At 30.7% G+C, this 24,545-nt stretch overlaps 2 protein-coding genes across 4 annotated transcripts; one reads left to right on the top strand and one right to left on the bottom strand.

Annotated features, from left to right (window-relative positions):
- Window positions 1–6,845: 6,845 nt before the first annotated feature.
- LOC140841657 (probable calcium-binding protein CML18) lies at window positions 6,846–14,171 on the top strand. 3 transcript variants are annotated; one of them, XM_073209230.1, is made up of 2 exons: window positions 6,846–7,373; window positions 14,153–14,171. In XM_073209230.1, the coding sequence occupies exon 1, from the start codon at window positions 6,921–6,923 to the stop codon at window positions 7,365–7,367; it is 447 nt and encodes a 148-aa protein (XP_073065331.1). In that variant the 5' UTR covers window positions 6,846–6,920; the 3' UTR covers window positions 7,368–7,373; window positions 14,153–14,171. The 3 variants fall into 3 exon arrangements, with proteins under 3 accessions (XP_073065331.1, XP_073065330.1, XP_073065329.1); XM_073209229.1 differs by lacking the exon at window positions 14,153–14,171 and adding an exon at window positions 10,511–10,526; XM_073209228.1 differs by lacking the exon at window positions 14,153–14,171 and adding an exon at window positions 9,687–9,835.
- Window positions 14,172–17,079: 2,908 nt separating this feature from the next.
- LOC140840554 (transcription factor MYB113-like) lies at window positions 17,080–23,835 on the bottom strand. Its single transcript, XM_073207731.1, has 3 exons — window positions 23,598–23,835; window positions 23,092–23,221; window positions 17,080–17,703 (listed from the first exon to the last, which is right to left on the bottom strand). The coding sequence occupies exons 1-3, from the start codon at window positions 23,719–23,721 to the stop codon at window positions 17,181–17,183; spliced, it is 777 nt and encodes a 258-aa protein (XP_073063832.1). The 5' UTR covers window positions 23,722–23,835; the 3' UTR covers window positions 17,080–17,180.
- Window positions 23,836–24,545: the final 710 nt, after the last annotated feature.

Raw genomic sequence — 24,545 nt, 5'->3', positions numbered from 1 at the left:
ATATATATATATATATATATATATATATATATATATATATATATATATTTCGGTTTCTTTCGTCGATTATTTCTTACAAGGATCTTCGGCTTGGTTTGGTTGAAGAAAATTGATTTTCGGTTTCTTTCGTCGATTATTTCTTACAAGGATCTTCGGCTTGGTTTGGTTGAAGAAAGGAACTGGGGTTTATAATGTATGCTACTGTATGTATATAAATTCACTGAACTCTAATTTTCCCTAATGTTATGTTGTGTTGGCAAAATAATACCTTTACGTAAATTAGGCATATTTATTTATCCTTTTCAGCTTAGGACAGCAATTGCGTTCCTTAATTCTTTGAGTAGGTTTTTTATGAGACGGTTTCACGAATCTTTACGGGTTAACCCTACTGATATTTACAATAAAAAGTAATATTCTTAGCATAAAAAGTAATATTTGTTCATGGATGACCCAAATAAAAGATCTGTCTTACAAAATATGACTCGTGAGATCGTCTCACACAAGTTTTTGCCTAATTCTTTGCATATATAGATTTTTTTAGTCAAATGTTTTGTTTGTGATTTATTGTATTTTGTTTATATAGCAGGCTTGGTGCTTTTGATTCTTAATAATTCGTACAAGCGAGGCTAAAGTCTCCGACGATTTGAAATACCAAATGAAGCCGACAACTTCGTTCTAACCCTCTCTAAGTTATAGATGTAAAAGATTATATCAACTAAAACAAACATTTTTATTTTAGTAGGCAGCAAGATTCACATGCATACATCAAAATGCTGCGATACATCTTCAATTTGAAATAAAAAAATTATTATAAATAAATTTATAGCGTGTCCAAACCGTATCGTGTTTTAATATTTAAAAAATTCTTACATCATATTCGCGTTATGTTTGTATCTGAATTTTTTTACAATGAATTAATTCGTAGTGAAATTTGTTCCAAAAAGTATTCTTCTCTTACCTAAATAATGGCTTTTTATTTTTTATTTTTGAAAATAATTAATGGAACTTGTTTCAAGTACCCAATTTCTTTCTGCCATGCCCAAAGTAAGAATTCACTGAGATCAACGCGAGCCCAATTGAAAAAAAAAGTAGGTCTATCGTGATACGGTTTCACGAATTTTTATCTGTGGGACAACTTTACCAATATTTACAATAAAAAGTAATATTATTAGCATAAAAAAGTAATAATTTTTCATGGATGACCTAAATAAGATATTCGACCCACGAAATTGATCTGTTAGACCGTCTCACAACATACCGAGAGACTATAAATTAGGTTCTAAACATGGCCTACTTTTTTTTCGAAAAATATTTATTCGATGATTCAAATAATCGTTCATAGTTTTAGTTTAATCATCAAAATCTTGTATTTATTTACATCACATCGAATTTTAAATTTTTACAATCATAATTATATTTAAACAAATACGAAAATATTTCACTCAGATTTCAGTTGAATTAAATAAAAAATCAGACTAAATAGTTTATAGTTTCTGAAGACTTTCTATCTCTTCAATTTTCGCGTTATATTATACTCACAAGTGAGTGTAATCACTAACTCGTTATAATTGTGTAAGACCGAGCGCTTGTCGCTTTATAAAAAGCTATAGCTGGTGGTAATGGTGCAACTCAAATCTTTTTAAACCGTACAGCAGCTCAAGTACTACGGTTCGATCGCTCTACCAAGCAAGGACAATTATTGCATCCAACAATCTCCCTCTCAGTAATTGCACTCCTTGCAATCAATATGAATCAAACGCATTATCTTGGCTCTGATATCAATTGTAGGACCGAGCTCTTGCCACTTTACCAAATGCTATAGCTGGTGGTAATGGTGCAACTCAAATCTTTTTAAACCGCACAGCAGCTCAAGCACCACGATTCGATCGCTCTACCAAGTAAAGACAATTATTGCACCCAAAAAATTAGCTATAATTTTGTGGTATTGACGGGTTTTCGTCTGGTATTTTATGGTGTTTCAACATTTCTGTTCGTGACGCTGACAACGATCTACCATCTTTTTTAGGGTTATTAGGATTCACAGGAACAATTACGCATATCTCCGCATCCTCTGAATCTATTTGGTTAGGGTAACAATATTATTTGGCTACATAGGACGATTTAATATAGTTTTTCCAAAATATAATATTTTTTAAAATGATTTTATTCAAATTTGAAATTATTTTTTTTTAAGAGGAACTGGTGACGTAATCCGATTCTTTATCGTGGTTGATCTCGATTAATTCGCTTTTTTAAATTTTAAATTATGACTGATTAACACAAATAAAATAATCATGTACTCTTAACGGTTGTTTCATCCAAGTATACTGTTATAGTAATACCCCAGAATGTTTTTTTCACTGCCCAATTTACACATACTATATAATAATGGCTAACCTATAAAAATTAAGAGTACGTCTCATGTGAGACCGTCTCACGGATCTTAATCTGTGAGACGGGTCAACCATACTCATATTCACAATAAAAAGTAATACTCTTAGCATAAAAAATAATACTTTTTCATGGATGACCCAAATAAGAGATCCGTCTCACAAATACGACCCGTGAGACCGTCTCACACAAGTTTTTGCCAAAAATTAATTTTCACCCAATATAACTTACGTTTAGACGAAAGGATTTGAAATTATGTCAAAAACTTGTGTGAAACGGTTTCATGGATCATATTTTGTGAGACATATATCTTATTTGGGTCATTCATGAAAAAATATTACTTTTTATGCTAAGAATATTACTTTTTATTGTGAATATCGATAGGATTGACTCATCTCACAGATAAAGATTCGTGAGATCGTCTCACAAGAGACTTACTCTGAAATTATATATTTCAAAAGTACGAATTTTAAATCTATTTGATTGTTTAAACACGTTTATGTTGGGTGGACTTCAAATTCATCACTCATAAATCTATGCATATACAATGATAATTGTGATGTATTTGAAATACACATAAATTTGAAGTTATTTTAAATTCATCATTCAATAAAAAAAAATCTATCCAAGCTAGATGTTGTATTTGGATGGATGAATTTGAAGTTATGAATTTCAAATCCATAATAACAAATCTATTGGTATGTTTGATCAAATCCACTTCACAATAAATTTCAAATCCAAAATATTTATTTTTTCGACTCATTAGGTGAATTTCAAATCAATCCAAACAAAATGCATACTAAAAAAATAAAAATAAAAATATGTCCCAACATTGAATTATCTAATCCTCAGATCAAATACTTATTATGAGTGAGTCTCATGTGAGACCGTCTCACAGATCATAATCTGTGAGACGAGTCAACCCACTGATATTCACAATAAAAATAATAATCTTAGCATAAAAAATAATACTTTTTCATGGATGACCAAAATAAGAGACCCGTCTCACAAATACGACCCGTGAGACCGTCTCACACAAGTTTTTGCCCTTATTTAATCTAAAACATTGAAGCACGACTGTAATATTCTTCTTTAAACTTTAATTTGGACCAATATTATCGATTCAAATAAATTAAAACTGATTTGGATTGATAATTTTTAAATGTATTTAAATATGTATTTGTTGTTTTAGATAAACAGTACCATGAACATCAAATTTACCTCTTGTATGTTTATATAGAGCTCATGTTAATTATGATATATTTCAAATTTACTCAAAATAACATCGTGTAAAATCTATTATATTTTGTGTAAACAATATAATAAGTCAGACATGAATTCAAAGATATAATAATAATAATAATACTAATAATAATAATAATAATAGCGGGAAGAAAAAACCAAACCCATTTCTAATTCTGCATCTGTACTACCTGACTTGGGTAATGTCCAAACTTTATCTTTCTTGTGTACACTTTCAATTGACCTTATGTGGTCCAACGAGTAACTAAATACTCCAACTTCAAAAACAAATTGGATACTTTAACTAGCTAGAGGACAAAATACAGTTATTATCTGTGTTATCGTCTGGTTTGCTATATTATTTATCCATATTTTTATCCAATCTAATATCATATTTGATTCAACATATTACCAATCATTTATCTTACAAATCATTAATCATTTATCTCACACCAATCAAATCGTTGAATTGAAATTACAATATTACTCTTAATAAATAATATTATAAATATTTTATTAATATTTTCAAAAGTACAAAACGATAATATCACATTATCTCAAATTTAATCAAATTAATCAATCAAATCGCACATTATATTTACTATCATACCTAGGGGTGAACAAAAATTCGGTTAAACCGATTTAATCGACCGAACCGAATTAATTCGGAAATTCGGTTCGGTTAAATCGGTTAATTCGGTTTCGAAATTTTCAAATATCGGTTAATTCGGTTAATTTGGTTCGGTTTCGATTTTTGTAAAAAAATATCGGTTTAACCAAATTAACCGAATTATTAAATAAATAATTTTAATTTTATTTTATTATATTTTAAATATAATTTATAATATTTTTATATTTAATATTGTATATTATAATTAATTTTTTTATGAATAAAGTGTTTTCTTATGATTAAAATAGAATATTAATTATTAATTTTATATATAATTTTTAAAATTTTAATTTTTTTAGAATATTAATTATTAATTATATATATAATTTTTAAAATTTTAATTTTTTTTTAAAAAATCGGTTAATTCGGTTACCGACCGAAATAACCGATTTTAATTCGGTTCGGTTAATTCGGTTTTTGTGAAAATTCGGTTCGGTTCGGTTAGTCAAAAATTTTTCGGTTAAATCGGTTTTCGGTTAATTCGGTTCGGTTTGTAACCGAATTAACCGAATACTCACCCCTAATCATACCATGTTTAACTAGACCTATTTATTATTATACATCATGCATTATCATTGTTCGAATCAAACTGTGGCTTACAGTACGCATGCTCAACAATTCCACCTGAGCGGTTCCGAACCCAAAAAATCAGAATCGGTCCGAAATTGGTTACAATTTCATGGTTAAAACACGGAACCGCTCCGAAACATATCGGAGCTTCATGACTAATTCCGGTTTAGATCGGCCAGATCTCGGATCTGATTTGAGCAGTTATACTTTTTATCTTTTTTTAAAAAAATCTGTGTTCGGAGATATATGACCGAACTATCTGTGTATTGCATCGAGCCATGAACCAGACTTGACGTGTGCTCATAAATAAAAAGTTGAGGAGAATATCTTTTTTAAATAAAGGAAAAGATATATGCACATGATAGAAAGTAGATCTCTATCGTTTAAGGCCATCTCCAACTTAGTATCTTTTTATTTTTCATCTTCCATCTTCAACTTAATATATTTTATTTTTCATCTTCTATCTTCTAAAATAGATATCCGTGATCTCTATTTTTAAAAATCTTCTCTAACTCATATCGTCTAAAAAATGAGTGAGTCTCACGTGAAACCGTCTCACGGATTTTAATCTGTGAGACGGGTTAACTCTACCCATATTCACAATAAAAAGTAATACTTTTAGCATAAAAAGTAATATTTTTTAATGGATGACCCAAATAAGAGATCCGTCTCACAAATACGACCCATGAAATCGTCTCACACAAGTTTTTGCCCTAAAAAATATTACAAAATACTCATTTCTTTTTTTCATTTTCAAAAACACACACATATAATTGTTGGTGATGTCTTTTAATTGTTTGTGATGTCCGTGATCTCTATTTTTAAAAACCTTCTCCAACTCATATCCTCTAAAAATATTACAAAATACTCCATTTCTTTTTTTCATTTTAAAACACACACACATATAATTGTTGGTGATGTCTTTTAATTGTTTGTGACGTCGATTAGTATTGTTTATTTTTTATATCTAAAAAAATCGCATGTTTATCAAGTTAAATAAATTAAATAGACAATAAGTGTTTCTAATAAATTATGTTATTAATTTTTGTGATCATTATCTTGTTTATTATTTCTATTTCATGATTATTATAAACGGTAGACTTATAATTAATTAATGAAGAATAAAACAATTAAAATAAATTAACTAAGTATAAAAATTATTTAATATTAAAATTAATTAATTAAATAATTTGAAATATAATAATATATAATGGAGCAAAACAAATACATGAAAATACAAAAAGACTATTCTGCAACTGTTACGATGACATTTCCGTAATTTGGTGAAATCTATATTGATCTTCAAATGAACAATGGAGGATCACTATTGCAATTTCTAAAATGGAGATTGCATTTTGGTTTGGGTTGGATTGGAGATTTCTTCCAAAATAGAGATGAGTTGGAGATGATCTAACATATATATTTTGGTGAGACTTTGATCTATAAAGTAAATACCTAATATTTTTAATATAAAATATTAATTTTCATGAATCATATCATATTAGAGATCTATATAAAAAAAGTGATTCATAAAATAGTTTTAAAAGTCACATGAATGTATGTGATGCAATATTTAAAATCTGGCACAAAATTTTGTGTGAAACTGATCTCAAGTGTCGTATTTTGTGAGATAAATATCTTATTTGGGTTATCCATGAAAAAATATTACTTTTTATGCTAAGAGTATTACTTTTTATTATGAATATCGATAGAATTGACACGTCTCACAGATAAAAATTCATGAAACCATCTCACAGAAATCTACTCTATAAATAAAAAGCCCTCTAACTTCATAGATTAAAAGGAAATAAAATAAATTATTTAAGAAAAATGAAATCCATACAAGTAGAATTCTACTCTATGTGAAAGTATTCGTTGATAAGGAAACAAGCAAACAAAAATCTTTATTCCTCTAAACGCGTATTATTCAAACCGCGTTAACCCCTCAGTATAAATACCCACTTCGACAGAAGATCTCTCTTTATTAACTTCTCTCCACTTTTTTTTTCTTCCCTGAAAATTTGTTCGATTCTCTCCACAATCGATAATGGAGAAATCTGCTCCGTTAACCAGAGATGAAGAATTACGCCAGGTTTTCAAGAAATTCGACACCAACGGCGACGGAAAGATTTCGCCGTCGGAGCTCGGCTCGGTGCTCAATGGCCTCGATTCCAGAACCACCGAGGACGAGGTGGCGCGTATAATGTCTGAATTAGATATCGACGGCGATGGCTTCATAGACTTGAACGAGTTCAAAGCCTTTCACTGCGTAGGCGGCGACAGTAACAAGGAGTTGAGGGAGGCGTTTGATCTGTACGACCGGGATAAGAACGGCAAGATCTCCGCCAAGGAGTTGCACACGGTGCTCCGTGGCCTTGGGGAGAAGTGCTCGCTCAAGGACTGCAGGAGGATGATCGGATCCGTCGATGTCGACGGCGATGGATGCGTTGATTTCGAGGAATTCAAAAAAATGATGACCAGATCCTCGAGATGAATGCACGTAAATATTCTGACTCTTTAGTTTCAGTTTCTATAAGCACTAGCTTCTAGTTTCTTAGGGCCTATCGCTTTTCTTCTTTTTCTGTTTTAACTATTTTTTTTTCTCATGAATGAAAAAGATTGATGAATTAAGCTTATAATTCGAAGCTGTAAAATCGCAGAAAAAATGCTATCGTTCATGATTTCATATTTTAATTAATAATTTAATATGCATATACGTCTATGAATTGATGGAAAAGAAATTCAAAATTCAGATAGAGAAAACTTATTCATTCACATTATACTTTTGAGTATGGATTTGATTGATGAAATCACAATAAAATCGAATAAAAGATATAATCGTAATATACCAATATCAAATCTGATTACAGTCATATGATTTTTAACATGAGTTAATGCTTATTTATATCATAAGAATCTGAAATCCGATACAAATTTAATTTGAAACCAATAATTGGGAAATATTGTGAGAACTCAATAATCTTTAATTTGATTGAAATTTTTTGTATTTTCCATTTTATTTAGTTTTCCTATATTAATTTATTGTACTCTACTTAAATGCTAGTCATGAGAATTTTGACCAATACGCATTTAAAGCGTTGGTGCTTTATTTGCTGAACAAAGTTGAGTTTGGCCGGCGTGGGTTGTAGGGTGGTTAAAAGTTTGTGGCTTACACGACTTTAGTGTGTTTGGGTAGTTGAATTGGTTGAATTGCATTATCATTATAATGCGTATATTTATTCAACGCGGATTGCAAATGGGATTGTTGATGCAACCGCGTTTTCTGTCCAATCATGATCAATAATTCCTCTATCAAATAATTGTTCATATTGAATAAATTAATTTTATGTTATACGAAAAAAAAAATGAAGTTTTTTCAAATTTACCATTCAATATCATTTAATTAATCACACTAGATAAATTATCTACATCTATTAGTTTGTTATCATTCGTATCACACATCCGCGTTCTTCTATCATACTATAGGCAAAAACTTTCTTATTTATGGTCATCCATGAAAAAATATTATTTTTTTATTGTGAATATCGGTATGGTTGATCCGTCTTACCGATAAAGATTCGTGGGAGCGTCTCAATAATTAAAGACTTACTCCATACTATGATGTGTCAAAAAATATATATGATAGTGGGCATGATATGAAAGTTCTTGGGTAATTCTTGAGTGACGGTTACAATAGTCTAATTCTGTGATTTGGGAACTTATGGATGGTTAAAATATAGTGGAAGTTAGAATGTAACCACAGTTTTGGATATTGAAATATGCAGAACTGTTGAGTAAAAACTCGAAAAAACTGGTTTTTTAGATGATGGATGTTGTACTTGCTATTAACTTCATATTTTCAAATGAATTTCATTCGGGAATAAGAACGTTAGCCACATTTTGAGGGCTGAAACCCATTGTGATCCACATGTAGAGATGATAATGGGTGGAATATGATGTTGAGTGGGCCTCATGTGAGAGCTTCTCACGGATCATAATCTGTGAGACGGGTCAACCCTACCCATATTCACAATAAAAAGTAATACTCTTAGCATAAAAAGTAATACTTTTGCATGAGCGACCCAAATAAGAGATCCGTCTCACAAATACGACCCGTGAGACCGTCTTACACAAGTTTTTGCCTATGATGTTATACTTGAATTGATGAATTTTAAATTTATTTATGTTATTTACTAAAAGAAGACCATACACTTTGAATCAATCTCTTATTTATATAATATTTCATGTTAATAATAATATATTCTAAGTTCACTCAATAACAATGTCATTTGAAACCATTCTATTGTATTATTAATATGTATATTAGTATGATGCGAACTTAAGATTTGATCTATTATTTCATTTTAAACAATAAAATTAGTTGAAATGTATGAATTTCAAATCCATCTCCTCAAATACACCTTAAATGAATGAATCTAAAAGCCTTTTTCTATCTGTTGCTCTATCTCAATTTGTCAAGGATCATGCACATGCTATATATCCTGAAGCAATGCATGAGATCTTTAATGTACACATTGCATCAACAACTAATGTGAAAATAAAATAAAATAAAATAAATTAAAAATCAATCGCAATAAAAACCCTGAGTACGTAATTTCTTATAACCAGACATATTTTTTTAATTTAAATGTGTTCGAGTATTAAAATCGTTTGGATTAAATGTGCTTTATTTTTAAAAACACAGTGGTGTAAAAACCATTAATTTTGAACATGGAGCTTTGTGATTTATCGCAATTTTAGGAGGGTTTAAAATACTATTTACCCGATGTTTCTCTCTTAACTACTTCAACAGCTAGCTAGTAGGGATGATAATTTCCTCCTGACTCGACGGAAAATACGATACCCGATGCGAATAGAAGAGGGTATGAAGGGGATTTTTTACCCGATTAAATAAATGAGTAATTGAATATCAGAATAATTGTGAATCTTAAAGAATCTTACCATACTCGATCCAAATATTCGATTAAATTAATATATATCTATATTATATTTTTAAGTGTGAGATCCTTAGAGTAACTAACTTTTGGTGTCATATTCGATTAAATTAATATATATCTATATTATATTTTTAAGTGTGAGACCCTTAGAGTAACTAACTTTTGGTGTCATGATCTGTTTTAATAATTATAAATTAATAAAGTTTTAAAATTTCATGCAAGGCATATGTGGTTTAGCGGATAGAGTATTTGTATCATACACTTTAAGTTGTAGGTCAATTACTATTTTTTTTCTTTTTTCTATTTATTTTTTAATTCATATATCAAAACGTAACTATAAGAATAACGAGTGACTACACTGTAAATATCATTCAACATGTAAAAGATAAATAGTTTCGGCTATGTTTTATTTGATACATGTAGTTTCGGCTACTGTATTAATTCCAATATGCTTTTGCTTAATGATATTGGTCGGATGAAATGAAAAAAATTATTAGTATAAAGTTTATACTATTTTAATTGAATAATGATGTTAAGATAAATTGTTTCTAATATTTTGTTATTTTTCTTTAATATTTTGTTTATTAATTTTTATATTTTTTCTTTATTGTTTCAACAATTAAGTAAATATACGTAGCTTACTCGAAAATAATTTAAATTTGAGAAAATGCAATTATAGGTGGTGATACGATAACTAGGTAGAATATGAATATTCAATCTTTTGACGGATTTGGAGATGAGGATGCAATTGATGGATACGGAGAATATGAAATCTTACCCCGAAGCCGACCTATTGTCATCTATAATGGTTAGTGAGGTGCATGGTTTAGAGTTAGATTGACTTAACCTATCAACCGACTCCTAGTTAGTTTATGATTCTCAAATTTCACATATTGATTTGTGCTGGATCACTGACATTTGCATTCACACAAAATTGCAAGAAGATTTTTAGAGATTTCTTAATTCACCGAGATCCCATGACTCCGGTGGAACTACTTGCGATTAGGCCCATTTGCCCTCGTTGCAAAGTTTACCCCACAGATGATGAGTACCAATCCAAGATCAAACGACAGCGATTACAAAAACAATATATGAAGTATAGTGAAATAATTATGAGATGGATGAATCTTTAAGCGAGTTGGAAAAGAAAAATCTAAAAGAAAATGAACTAAAGAATTATTCTAGAGATTACAACAAACATTCACGTTACCTAAGTTGCAAAGCAAAGTTAACCTCGCGAAGGCATTTCGATGTTCAAGTCAATGGTGACACAGTCACGCTCCGAGACCCGGGTTAGTCGACACCGACGTTGTCTCGCAATCACATAATTGCAAAACAACAAGCCTCATAGTAAATCGTAATAACCAATCTTTTTCATAACAAATAATCGTCTTTATAATGCGATGGAAATAAAATGCGGAAGCGAAATACATGATAATAAAATTAAAAGACATAATAAATTCGACTGGTCTCGAATTGGATTTGCTTCATCACCATCCCCAAAAGTAATCTTGCTCTTCATCCTCGATTTGTTTCTCATTCTTATTTGGGTGGGAATGTAAGGGGTGAGTATTTTGGAAATACTCAGTAAATAGGGGTCGATCGTTCAGAACAAATATCGAGGATATACATACGAATAAATTATCGTAATTTCAATATTAAGCATGTTGAATCAAATATTAACACAAATACGAATATAGCACTGAAAATCATCTCATTTTCTATGTTTTTACTGATCAGTCCCCTATATGTTACTCCTCTAAGGGGCGAGGTCAAAGGAACGGTTATTATAACCCACCGCATCAGGGCCTAAACAAAGCATATCAAAGTTCGGAATTTTCTTTACCATTTCTAAATCAAATCATTACAGTGCATTTCAAATAGTTCAACATGCTTTCCAATATTATAACTGATATCGAACAACGAATAATTCAGGGGATTTCATACCAAATGGAAACGAATATATTATGCTGATCGAATTTTCAAATTCATATTTAATTTATTTTTTTAAAAATATCATGCTCACTTAAAAATAATAATAAATGTGTCAAATCTTTTATATAATAATATATTTATTCAAAAGCCCACTTTAAAAATAATTAAATAAGTGAACATTATTTATTAAAAGAATATAAATGTCAAGAGCCACTTAAAATAAACATAAGTGTGCAATTTTATATAATAATATCAAAAACCCACCTACAATTTCGTTTGGATTGAAACGCTGGAAGGGTGTGCTAAAAGAACTCCGTTTGAACAAGGTTGGGACAAAGCTTTGAACTAGGCTGCTATATGCTTCGATCTTGACCGAAGTAGGCTGCTATCACCTTCGAAAATGGGTAGAATCTTGGTCTGGAGAATGGGCAGCAATTTGTTTCGAACCGTTTCGGGATTCTCGGGATTTTGGATAGCTAGTTTGCTCAAGCTTCTCGGCTATTTCTGGACCAACTTTGGGCATCAACTGAGTTCGAAAGAATGAGCTGGAACTCGGTTGATGCATGGGAATTAACAATGACAACAATAGGACTTCGAAACGCTACTACAATGTTTTGAATTTGGCCAGGAAATTGGATCGAAAAATCTGTTTTCCAGCAGCTACACTTTCGAATTCTTGTAGCTACGGTGAGGGAGTTTGCAGAATGTGAGGTGGGTTTACTACCTTCGGTTCTTCTTATATAAAGGCTTGAATGATCATCTACAAAGGTAATCTTTTATCACTCCATTAATGTTGCTAATTGCATGGTCAAAGGGGTGATTACACTCTTCTTTGAATGTGGCCTCTTCTTGATTCAAGATACACGTCCGAGATTCATGCTGTAATGGAGAGTGATTTTGGTTTCCTTAAGTTGCAAGGTGACCGGTTGTATGAATCTCCTCCAAGATTGGTGCACTTCATTTCCTCTTTCCATATTGTTGCACGGCTTTCACAAACACAAATAAGCTTTAAAGAAAGAAAAGCAAAATTATGTAAAATTAGACTGTAATTTGAGAATATGAGATTAATTAAAAGTAAAATTCTATTTTTTGTCATATATTTTTACCTTGTTCAATTTAATTTGTTAACTACATTATCAAATTTCATTTTAAACTTGAAATATTTGTTTTTTTTTTACAATTTTAATCTTTTTTCGATGAGATACTGATGTGACAATAATACAACGCTGATATGACAACAACACGCTGTTGATTTGTGAAGTATCACATTTGTATTTACGATGAAAAATGACTAAAATGATCAAAATTTGAAAGATATATGACTAAGAGTGAATATTGACATATTCTATCATAATAATAAACAATAGGACCAACAATGCAATTTTTATTAATTAATTAATATAAAGCAGATGGATCAATTAGATAGAAATTGGGTCAAGTTATCCAATTGAGCCATAACACATCAATCATTTATTCACAATATTTATCACACCAGTTTGCAAATTATTTCTAAATCAATAAATATATTTTGTAAATGAGTTGATAAATACTGCAAAGTACATTATGAAATTGACCAACAAGTAAACATGAAATATATGTTCTTAAGGGCATCTCCAACCCCTGCGTCAAAATGACACGCTAAAAGCTATTTTGGTGTAAAGGTCTTCTCCAACGGAGCTGCGCTATTTTGCAAAATAATGCAGCTCTGTTATGCGTCAAATTGGCGCAGAGGATTTTTTTTTTAAATTATAAATATTTATATTAAAAATTATAAATATTATTTATATAATAATATGATATTATTATATTATTTTAATAATTAGATATTTAATAATAAAAATTGAAATATTTAATTATAAAAATTTATAAATATATTTTAAAATAATTTTATAATTAAACATCTAACACACAAATAATTATTAATATATTTAAAATAGTAAAATATTTTTAAATATATTATAAAAGATAACAAACTAAATCATAGACAAAACTTTCTTCTCCTCCTGAATAATATATTTAAAATTATTAATTAGTCATTGTAATAATATTATCACAATTATTAATAATATAATATTACTAAATTTAAAAAAAAATACATATTTAATAAATAATAAAAAAATAAAAAAAATATTTCGAGAATATTCTTTTTAGAGTAAGATTTGAATTCGATAGATTAGAGATGAATATTATATTTGTTAAAAAAACACTATTTTAAAATAGAGTTACTTTAAAATAGAGTTTTGAGTTGGAGGTGACTTGAATGAGAATACCAAATCGCGCTTATTTTCAATCAGACTCGATGAGTTATTGAATATGACATATTATTAATGTCGTTAATATCATTTACAAGGTTTCACCGTTCTCTGTTTCTAATGTTGTTCTTCAGCCGCTCCTTCAATTTTCCGAAGGTCTATGGAGAAGAAGGAGCATGTTGTCTCATAACATGTAATCAAGTGGCACACTTGTCTTGCAACACAACTTTTGCGATGGTAACATAGCGTTTTTGATGTCTTTTACCCACGTTGCTTGGGACCTTTTGTATAGACAAATGATATATGATTTTTTAGTATTTTTTCATATTTTTTTTTATTATTATGATATCTTTTACGTACCCACGTTGCTCGGGACTTTTTTTTTTATATAGACAAATGATATATGATTTTTTAGTATTTTTTCTGATTCTTTTATTAGTATGAGTTCAACTCAATCAATATCAAATGCAATGATAAATATTTCAACTTGACATTAGGATTGTTATTTTTATTTGAATATGATCTCATATGATATACATTTTTTTATATAATAATTAAAAATATTCATTATATCAATAATTTAAGTAATTATTTAACCATTTACCCCTAAACTGTCTTTCACCATTCCTTTACCAGTGATTAATTTTGAAAACACAAGTTCGGTCATGATCCACACATTCCCACCAAATTTGGAAAGTTTTTAGCCACGCCAACTCAAATTTTGGTAGTGTCTACTCTTGCCTTTTCTCGACAGGTTAAAGATGGTTATTCGATGTCTGAGTTTGAACACTTTTCTATGATTGCGTGGGCTGTATGGATAGGGATATGTAAGGCCAAGCATAGTGAACACAGCTCACTACCAGATTTGAAAGTTAATTGGGCCTTATCCTATCTCAGTCAATTCCAGGAAACTCGCAAAAAGCATGGGACTATTCAAGAATCATCTTTAAAGGCGAAATCAAAGCGTTGGGAACCACCTCCTTCAGGTCATCTCCGTCTCGATGTTGATGCAGGATTTAATGAGATATTGGGATTGTGTAGTGCAGCTGCTGTGATTCGTAACCATCGGGGTATTATCTGTGCAGCTGCTGCCGAGTGCTACCGATTGTCTGGCACGGTTTTGGATGCGGAAATCCGGGCAATCAACTTTGGCATGAATCTTGCTTTACAAAGCGGCTTTCACAGAGTGTGGGTTTTTTCAGATTCACTATCTGCAGTCCAGGAGGTACTGAACATCAAGAAAGTTGGTCGTGATCCTCATGGTGTTTTAATTTCCAACATTTTAGAAAACCTTAAAACTGGTAAATTCTATGGGGTTAGTCACATGTTTAGATCAGCAAACAATAGTGCTCACTGCTTAGCTAAATTTGGTTTGTCCCACCCTTCACCTGTTCGTTGGGTGGGTTCTTTGTACCCATCCTGGTTGATGGATGTAACATCGTTGGATGCTATTAATGTTTAATTGTGTTTTCTCTCCAAAAAAAAAATAACTGGATGTTTTAATTTGCATTTGTACGTCAAATGTTTGTTTTTTACTTAATTTGTTCGTTTGAATAGTTTTTTATTTTTCAACTTAATTGATTTTTTGTACGTTAAATGTTTGTTCTTTTTAATTGTTTTTTGTTTGAATAGTTTTGTTTTTGTTTTTATTTTTGTTTTTGAAACTTCATCAATGAAGTTTAGGTTTTTTTAATGGCAAAAACTTGTGTGATGATCTCACGGGTCGTATTTTGTGAGACATATATTTTATTTGGGTCATCCATGAAAAAATATTAATTTTTATGATAAAAGTATTACTTTTTATTGTGAATATCGATAAGGTTTACTCGTCTAACAGATAAAGATTCGTGAGATCGTTTGACAAGATACATACTTTATTTTTATTATTTTTAAATTTTAACCTTTTTTTTGAAACAAAATATTTATTCTTCATTAACTCAAATAAGAGCTATTACAATCATGAAGTAGAACATCAGTAATAAGCTCAGGACTGTCATAAGAAATAAAAAGACTAGCATAAGAATTGGCCGCCCTAACCAGAGTGTGAGCAACCATATTCGCTTGTCTTCTGGCAAAACGAACTTCGTACGAATTAAGATTCTTCATAGAGAAGGGATAAACATGCAGCAACAATCGATCCATATTCACGACGATCCGCCAGCTTTGAGGCTATAACATCTACCACCAGTTTGGAGTCTGTTTCGAATATAATGTTTTGTAGTTCCAAGGAGACAACCCAAAGAATGGCATCAAGCAATGCTTTCGCTTTAGCTTCTTGTACCTCAAGTATCCCATAACAATTTTTCATCCTAGAGATCATGAATTCTCCATTGGAGTCCCGAATATTTTAACCTTTTTTTAAGAACTGTAATATAAAATAATTGTCTCGTTGAAGTTTTAAGCCGCCGAAGCTAATTTTCATCCATGCCTTCCATTAACAAAGTTAAACTATATAAGTATTGTCTGGTGTTATGATATGATGAGTAATAAATGCGACTTAATAGGGATGAGTAATATATCGTTATAAATAATATATTGTTTGATATGTTTTTAATTTGCAACATGATTGTGTTTATTATTTAATAAAAGAAAAAATAATTATTTTTGATAAACTAACCTGTCTAATTTTAAGTTTTGATCCATTTAGCTTTTAACGAGCAAATAGACAAGGCAAACACATTTCTTTTTCTTACATATAGTTCAACTATCTATACACATCTTTCATTACCAAAACCTAATTCAACCATGATTGTCAAAGAATATAATTATAAAATTTACATCGTATCATATTTTATCATATGTTCATTGAGTGGGTCTCATGTGAGACCGTCTCACGGATCATAATCTGTGATACGGGTCAACCCTACCCATATTCACAATAAAAAGTAATACTCTTAGCATAAAAAGCAATACTTTTCATGGGTGACCCAAATAAGAGATCCGTCTTACAAATACGACCCGTAAGACCGTCTCACATAAGTTTTTGCCATGTTCATTAGCCCACGTGCACTTTTATCGCGGACCAATTGATGAAATTTGGATGACTAAAAATGAGACAAACATAAAATTAATAAAAACTTATTCCTTATCAATCTTATTCAACATCACCAAACGGATATCTTAATGTCTACACAAACGGAATCATGCCATCCTGAATATTATTCAATTCTGATCATTTTCAAACCCTAATAGCTCCCAAGCGTCGTCATAAAAATCGAAATCTTCACTTGCTGGTAGAGAGTCGTCCCCATCATCCATCCATCCCCCGGGATTGATCTGTCGCGTCCATAATCCAGGTTCTTTTCCTTTATCATCGAGAAGTGGGATATCTTTCTCCAATTTATCCTCCTCTGCTGCATCAAGCAAGTGGCTCCACCAACGGATACATTCACTGGCTTCTTGGGAAGACGACGGCTCTAATCTATTATCGTTGTTGTTGATGATGCTTTGTTTGGGATTATTTGGTTCGTGGTTGTGATCTGTCACCAATGCAGTTCTTGGCCCATCCTGGATGGATAGATTAGAAAAGGTGCGAGGTCGGGGTCGTAGGATGTTTGTCTTCGTGATAGTTTTCTGGACTGGTTGTCCCTTTCGTTCTCCTGATTTTTTCTTCATCCGAGTGTTCCAGAAGTTCTTTACGTCGTTCGCTGTTCTTCCGGGGAGTCGTCCAGCTATCAGCGACCATCTGATTCGGGATTGGAATCAAGCAAGTTGATTAACAACAATTCGAAAAATAATTTCATTGATTTTTTTTTTTTTTTACCAAACTTGATCCGTTTGCGGAATGTTCATTTTTTGGTCAGAAAAGTTGATTATACAGTGGCTAAATCAAAAGTTTTCAAAACGTTGATATGAGAGTGGCTAAATTGGGGTTTATTTAATTCAGAGTTTTGATTATTTTTAATGATTTTTTCAAATGACAGACTTTTATGAATTTGATAGATTTTTATTGACTTTTACATAATCTAATAGATTTATAAACAGATTTATGTGGATTCATATAGAATTTTTTGGCAAGATTTTTATAGATTTTTGCGAAATTTTTTTTTATAAAATTTTATAAATTTTGTACTTAATTATAACATATTATTTTTTATTAATTTATTCGAACCAATAATTAATTAACATATATAACATATTCAATTTGAAATAGTTTTTCAATATTTATATTAATAAATATATATACTTATTTAAAAGTGAAATCATTTAATCATTACATGTGTATATATGTGGGTTTGTATGCATGTTTGTAAATTTTTTAAAATACATCAATTGATAAATCTGTAACTTTATTTTTGAATTGATAATTTATATAGAGATACACTTCGAAAGTCTGAGAGAGTGATAAGATAGATGAGAAGAGAGAAGATAAGAAGAGATGTTAAGTGAAACAACATAGAGATGAATGTAATATCTTTGTTCCCAAATTACTTTTTATTTAGGTATCATTTGGTTTATTGGAACAAACTATAAGTGATGGATGTAATTACCACTATTATGAAAAAATCGAAATATATTGCAAGAATGAATGCTTATCGTTTTACCAAAAGTTATAGCTGATTATAATTATACAACTCAAATATTTTAAACCGTATACTAGCACAAGCGTGACACTTCGATTGCTCTACCCAACACGATCAATTATCGCACTCCAACAATTTTCTTCATAATAATTGCACTCATTACAATCAATGAGAATATAACCAATTACCCCGACTCTGATATCAATTGTAAGACCAAACGTTTGACGTTTTACCAAAAGCTATAGTTGGTACTAATGTTACAACTCAAATCTTTTAAACCGTATAGCAGCACAATCATTACGTTTCGATTGTTTTACCAATATAGACAATTATTACACTCAACATATATCAATTAAAATGATAGATACATAAATTATATATTTTCTTGGAATGTTATTAATTTTGTTTAATTATTTTTGTTGACTTTTAATATGTAGAATAAGAAGTCATCAATCACAAGGCTAGATTAGCTAGGATGTGTCATGCCACACAACCACTAATGTATCACCAGTCATATATTGACACAAATTTGGTGGGTTAAATAATAAATAAGATAAACAATGAATATAAATGTGACTTATGTTTACATACTCTATTTTTATTAATGACATCTATTGATTATTTAGATACAAGAAACATATATTTCCAAAAATAAAAATAAAAAGAAAAGGACAGGACAGGACATGAAAGATACAATGAATATATATGTATATTCATACGCAATATAAGTCGTTAATTTTTAGTTACGTTATCGAAGAGAAAGAGGGTCCCTACCAACAATAATTGCAAGTCCCAAATTAATGTGGACCTACAAGCACATCATATGCATCAACATGGCAAACTCAATCATATATAAAATGTCGTACGGGTGACATGCAAGTTTGGACACGTGACATAAAATCAATCTTGAAACTCTTTGTCACGTAAAATTTTTAGAAACGCAAAACTTCCATAAAATGATCCATAAAATCATAAAGAAGAAATTAAAAAAAAAATTTATATGTTTTTTTTTGAATGTCACTAATCATCTCCACGCACAATTCTACAATTTATGTGTACTAACGTACATTCTTTTATGAGTCCAACTAATTAACACTTTTAGGTTCATTTAAGACGATGGCTTTTATGATGTCGTGCCTTTGGTAGACCTAATCATGACCAAAAGTTATGCCGATAACAGAAAATTTACTATCTGGTTCTGGGTATAGTGTCGATGTTACCTGTGGAGTAGTGCCCCACAGGATCTGGATCGTTGATTTTAAAGAATTTGGTTGACCCTGCATATGAATTGGTAGACCCCACATATGTGTGGTTAAAACCAGTGTTTTTATAACCGGACCGTTAATCGAACCGGTCAAGTCTTAAAAAATGGTTCAACCGGTTCAACCGGTTCGACCGGACGGTCGAACCGGATCAATAAAATTAATATTTTATTTATTTTATATAATAAATAAAATAGTAAAATATTGATTATTTATGTTTTTATAGTTTTTATTTAATTTTTAAGATGAAAATTACAATAAATATCAAAATAAAAATCATTTTTCAAATTCAAAAATCCAAATTACACATAACATGTAACCAAATAGTGATGACCAAGTTTAAGTGTCCAAGTAAACATCAAGATTAATTATAAAAAAAGTAGCAAACATCAAGTTTCTTAAAAAAAAAGTTTCTAGTTGCAAAACCGTCGCTATTTAGCGACGGTTTTAAAAAACCCGTCGCTAAATAGCGACGGTTATTCTTTAACCGTCGCTATATAGCGACGGTTTTTGAAATAACCGTCGCCGATCTCTGGGCAATTTTTTTTATAATTTCACAGACCCGGCCGGTTCCTGAAGACCGGCCGGTTTCCGGTTTTTCCGGTTGAACCGGGTTTTAACCGGTTTTTTCCGGTTAAACCTGTTTTCCGGGTTTTTATTTATGTCCGGACCGGTCTGAAGGCCGGTTCACGGTTTAACCGGTCCAACCGGCCGGTCCGGTCCGGTTTTGAAAACATTGGTTAAAACTGAGTCTTTGATCTTGTCATGGAGGCGGTGTCCCATGAGGTAGTGTGAAATATTCACTGGTTTTGATTCATTTGGTCTATAGCTTCTTCTTTTTTTCCCAAAAAAAAAGTTTTATGTTGCTAAAAAAATCAGAAGTTTGGAAATTTTGTCTATCCGAATTACGTTTGGGAGAAATAAATTAGATTAATAGGATATCCGTACTTGAAGTACTATAATATTTTAATATAGACGGATATTCTATATGATCTTTATATAAAATGATATTCTAAAGAAAGGACTTTACGAAAATACTTCATATCTATTTAATAAAAAAATATATTCGAGTAAATTTGTAGCTCATCCATAGCAGCAATGGTGGGAGGTTTTTTTGGTTTTTTAAGATGAGACGAGGCCCGGGGTGGCATGGGTATAATGTGAAAATTTACCATGACATCAAAGTCAATTATTAAGAGCAATTCAACTTAATAAAATAGTGGAGACAAAAACTTGTGTGAGACGGTCTCACGGGTCGTATTTGTGAGACGGATCTCTTATTTGGGTTATACATGAGAAAATATTATTTCTTATGCTAAGAGTATTACTTTTTATTGTAAATATGGGTAGGGTTGACTCGTCTCCCAGATTAGGATCCGTGAGACGGTCTCACATGAGACCCACTCAATAGTAGAAGATATTCTAATAAAATATTTATTTATCTTTGTCTATATCTTTACGTTTAAATAATCATATCACTCATAAAATAAAAATATATTGTAAAAAATCATTTGTAAAGTTTTATTTTAATACAATCTCTAATTTTTTAACAAAAAAAATATCTAACACAAAAAAATAATATAAATGCTGCATCTCGTGTCAAGATAAACTAGTAGAGTAGTAGTCTATCAAATAATAAAGATAAGGGTTTTAGTACTTACTTTCGAGTCATCATATTATTTTAAAGCGCGGGTCTCATATGAGACCGTCTCACGGATCCTAATATGTGAGACGGATCAACCATATCCATATTCACAATAAAAAGTAATACTTTTAGCATAAAAAATAATATTTTTTCATGGATAACATAAATAAGAGATCTTTCTCACAGATACTATCCGTGAGACCGTCTAACACAAATTTTAGTCTATTTTAAAATGCCAAAAAAAAAAACCTCTTGAAGTACACAAAAAATCAGTTTTTGTTTTACACAAAAAATCAGTTTTTGTTTAATAAAAACATCATAAAATCTGTTTCATCAAATTTATTTACTTATTTTTTATTTTTTGCAATTTTTAAGCTCACCTATAAATATCATACCTCGTCCAAATTCATTTTTATAAAAAAAATTAATAAAATATTTTTATCCATATATTTGAAATTTTAAATTATCGAAACGCTCCTAGAATAAAATTTTTGTAAAAAAACATTAACTAAAAAATTAAAAAGAATTAACATATTTAAAATAAATAACTAAAAAAATGCTATTTAAAACTTTTAATGCAATCTCTAGAATTTTTTAACGATATTTTCGTACCATTTCATTTTCGTATATGGATGGATATGCTGACAATGTCGGGCGTGAACCGATCGTGGCATGAGTTGTATTGAGGTACGCACATTCACATGCATGCAATTTATTGCGAATCCATCAAATTTTTTTTAGGAAAAAACTTATTTATAGATATTAAGATTGGAACTTGAACCTAACACACTTTTTTACGTCCAGGATTGAATATTTGGAGCCTAAAATTTACAAATGACCAACTATTGATAAAACATGTGACCTAACTATAGGCAGTCCAACACATAACGGTGAAAACTGGCTCTGATATCATATAAAGATTGGAATTTACACATAACTTAACCCCAAAAACTAGTTCAAGGAGGAGGATTGTCCAAGATCATATATACAACTCACAAGATGTTATTCAGCCGATGTGTGACAATATGGTTAAAAATTCTGAAAAACAAAACTTATGACAACTTCTCTTTTTAATAAATGAAGAAAACTAATTGAATTCAAGCATCTTTCGATTAGTAATGAGATAATAACTTATTTTTTTCAATTAATATTTTTATTTCCGATTTTCGTCCACTAAGTTTTTAAAATTTGGTTTCGGTAAACCAACTTTGATTTTTTTCCCTAGCTTTCACTCAGACTGTGATACCGTAAATTGATAACTTGTCTGATGTTATCAATTAGACCGAATTATGCAAAAATTAAAATCATGTAAACCAAAACCAAACTTTGAAAACTCAATAGACCAAAACCTAAGTCGGACAATTAGGAAAACAAAAAAACTATCTCCCCGACTCGCTATAATCAACACATGCAGTATATACAAGCTTATGAATTGCGTTTATTCGCATGGGACTGAGTATCGGAAAATCTTTGAACCGGAAGGAGATCGATTTGTTGGTATGAATTCTGGTTAAATGAGCACAGACAATATTTCTAATTATTTTATGCATAATTTTTCAAAATATAAATATGAAGGGACCACGTGTCTTATGCTTATATGCACAGAAAATCTCCACAAAAAAACATAATGGAGCCGAACTTGCCTGTTGCCTAATAGCTTATGCAGCCTGATCAAGAGATCAACTTCATCTTTTGAAAAGTTTCCTCTTGTGATATCTGGCCTAAGATAGTTCAACCATCTCAGCCGGCAACTCTTCCGACATCGGTTTAACCCTGAAAAAATTTCAATATCAATCAGAAACCCGTCCGAGATCGATCAATAGCGTGTAATCAAAAATCTTCTTAATCGTTTTCGTAGCTATTTTTGTTCAAAAAAGTCTCATGTAGACAACAAATGCAAGTGATCATCAAGGGGAAAAAAAAACCCTTTTTCTAGAGTGAGTCGTGAAAAAAAGAAGATATTAAATGATATAGTGATCAAGAGAAGTGGATTTTGCCTCTCTTGAGTTCACTATTGAAACATTGTTTAAATATTAAACAAAACTCAGGGTGCATCCGGAAAAGTGACCATAAAACTTCAGAATTTTTCACAGAAAAAAAAAAAATATAACGACGAATCTTTAGTATTCAATGCTATACAGGGAATTACCTGTTCTAACTGGGACGAGATGCCACTTTCCTTCTCCATACTGTTCCACGCAGTTCTTCAATAGAACATCTTCTTCTTTAGACCACGCGCCTTTCCTAACTCCGGAAGAATGGGAACTTTCCATTTCAATAATGATAGTTGGAGATTAATTTCCTTGTGCGATTTGACAAAAGAAAAGAACCCCTTAATCAAACAAATATGATTAAGCATATGAATGGGGAAACGATTGATGAAGTAAATTCCCATCGGAACCTATTTATATATATGCATGCAGTACTTCACTGTCAAACCCACGAGTTAGACGTGCATCATTTGCCACCACACTTGGGTTTTCCCCAATCTAAAATTATCTCCTCTCCATATTCTTTTTAATTTGCTTACTTCTCATAAATAAAAGTTGGTGACACGTGACTATATATACATATACACACACACACACACACACATATATATATATATATATATATATATATATATATATATATGTGTGTGTGTGTGTGTGTGTGTAGAATGTATATATAGTACGTTTTAATATTTAGTACCTGGGCTAATATATATCTATATATACTATTACGTATATATTTTTAATATTATCTTCTAGGTGGTGGCTGTGTGTTTGTGTTGTCTGTGTGTGTGCGTGGCGTGTGTGTGTTAAGACTGAACTCGTAATAAATCCTTCTCCTTGAGCTAGTTTTTGAGGTTAGTCTGAGTTCCATTTTCATTTTAACTGGAATCCGAATCCTATGGTTCCAACAGTATGTTATTGTTGCCTTATAGTTGGACCATCTGTTTGTTCCATGTATGGTCATTTGTAACTTCACGGAGCTGCCAAATGTTCTTCTCTGGCGTGAAAAAAGTATGTTAGTTTTCTCAATTAATTGGATATAAATTATAACTGAGAGTTACCTATATATAACTTAGAAAACTTCCACTTAGCTTTGAGGCTAA

Source organism: Primulina eburnea, chromosome 9, assembly GCF_022965805.1.
Source record: "Primulina eburnea isolate SZY01 chromosome 9, ASM2296580v1, whole genome shotgun sequence".
NCBI classification, from domain to species: domain Eukaryota; kingdom Viridiplantae; phylum Streptophyta; class Magnoliopsida; order Lamiales; family Gesneriaceae; genus Primulina; species Primulina eburnea.
The sequence above is the reverse complement of the archived record's forward strand: the minus strand, read 5'-3'. Positions and strand labels throughout refer to the sequence as shown.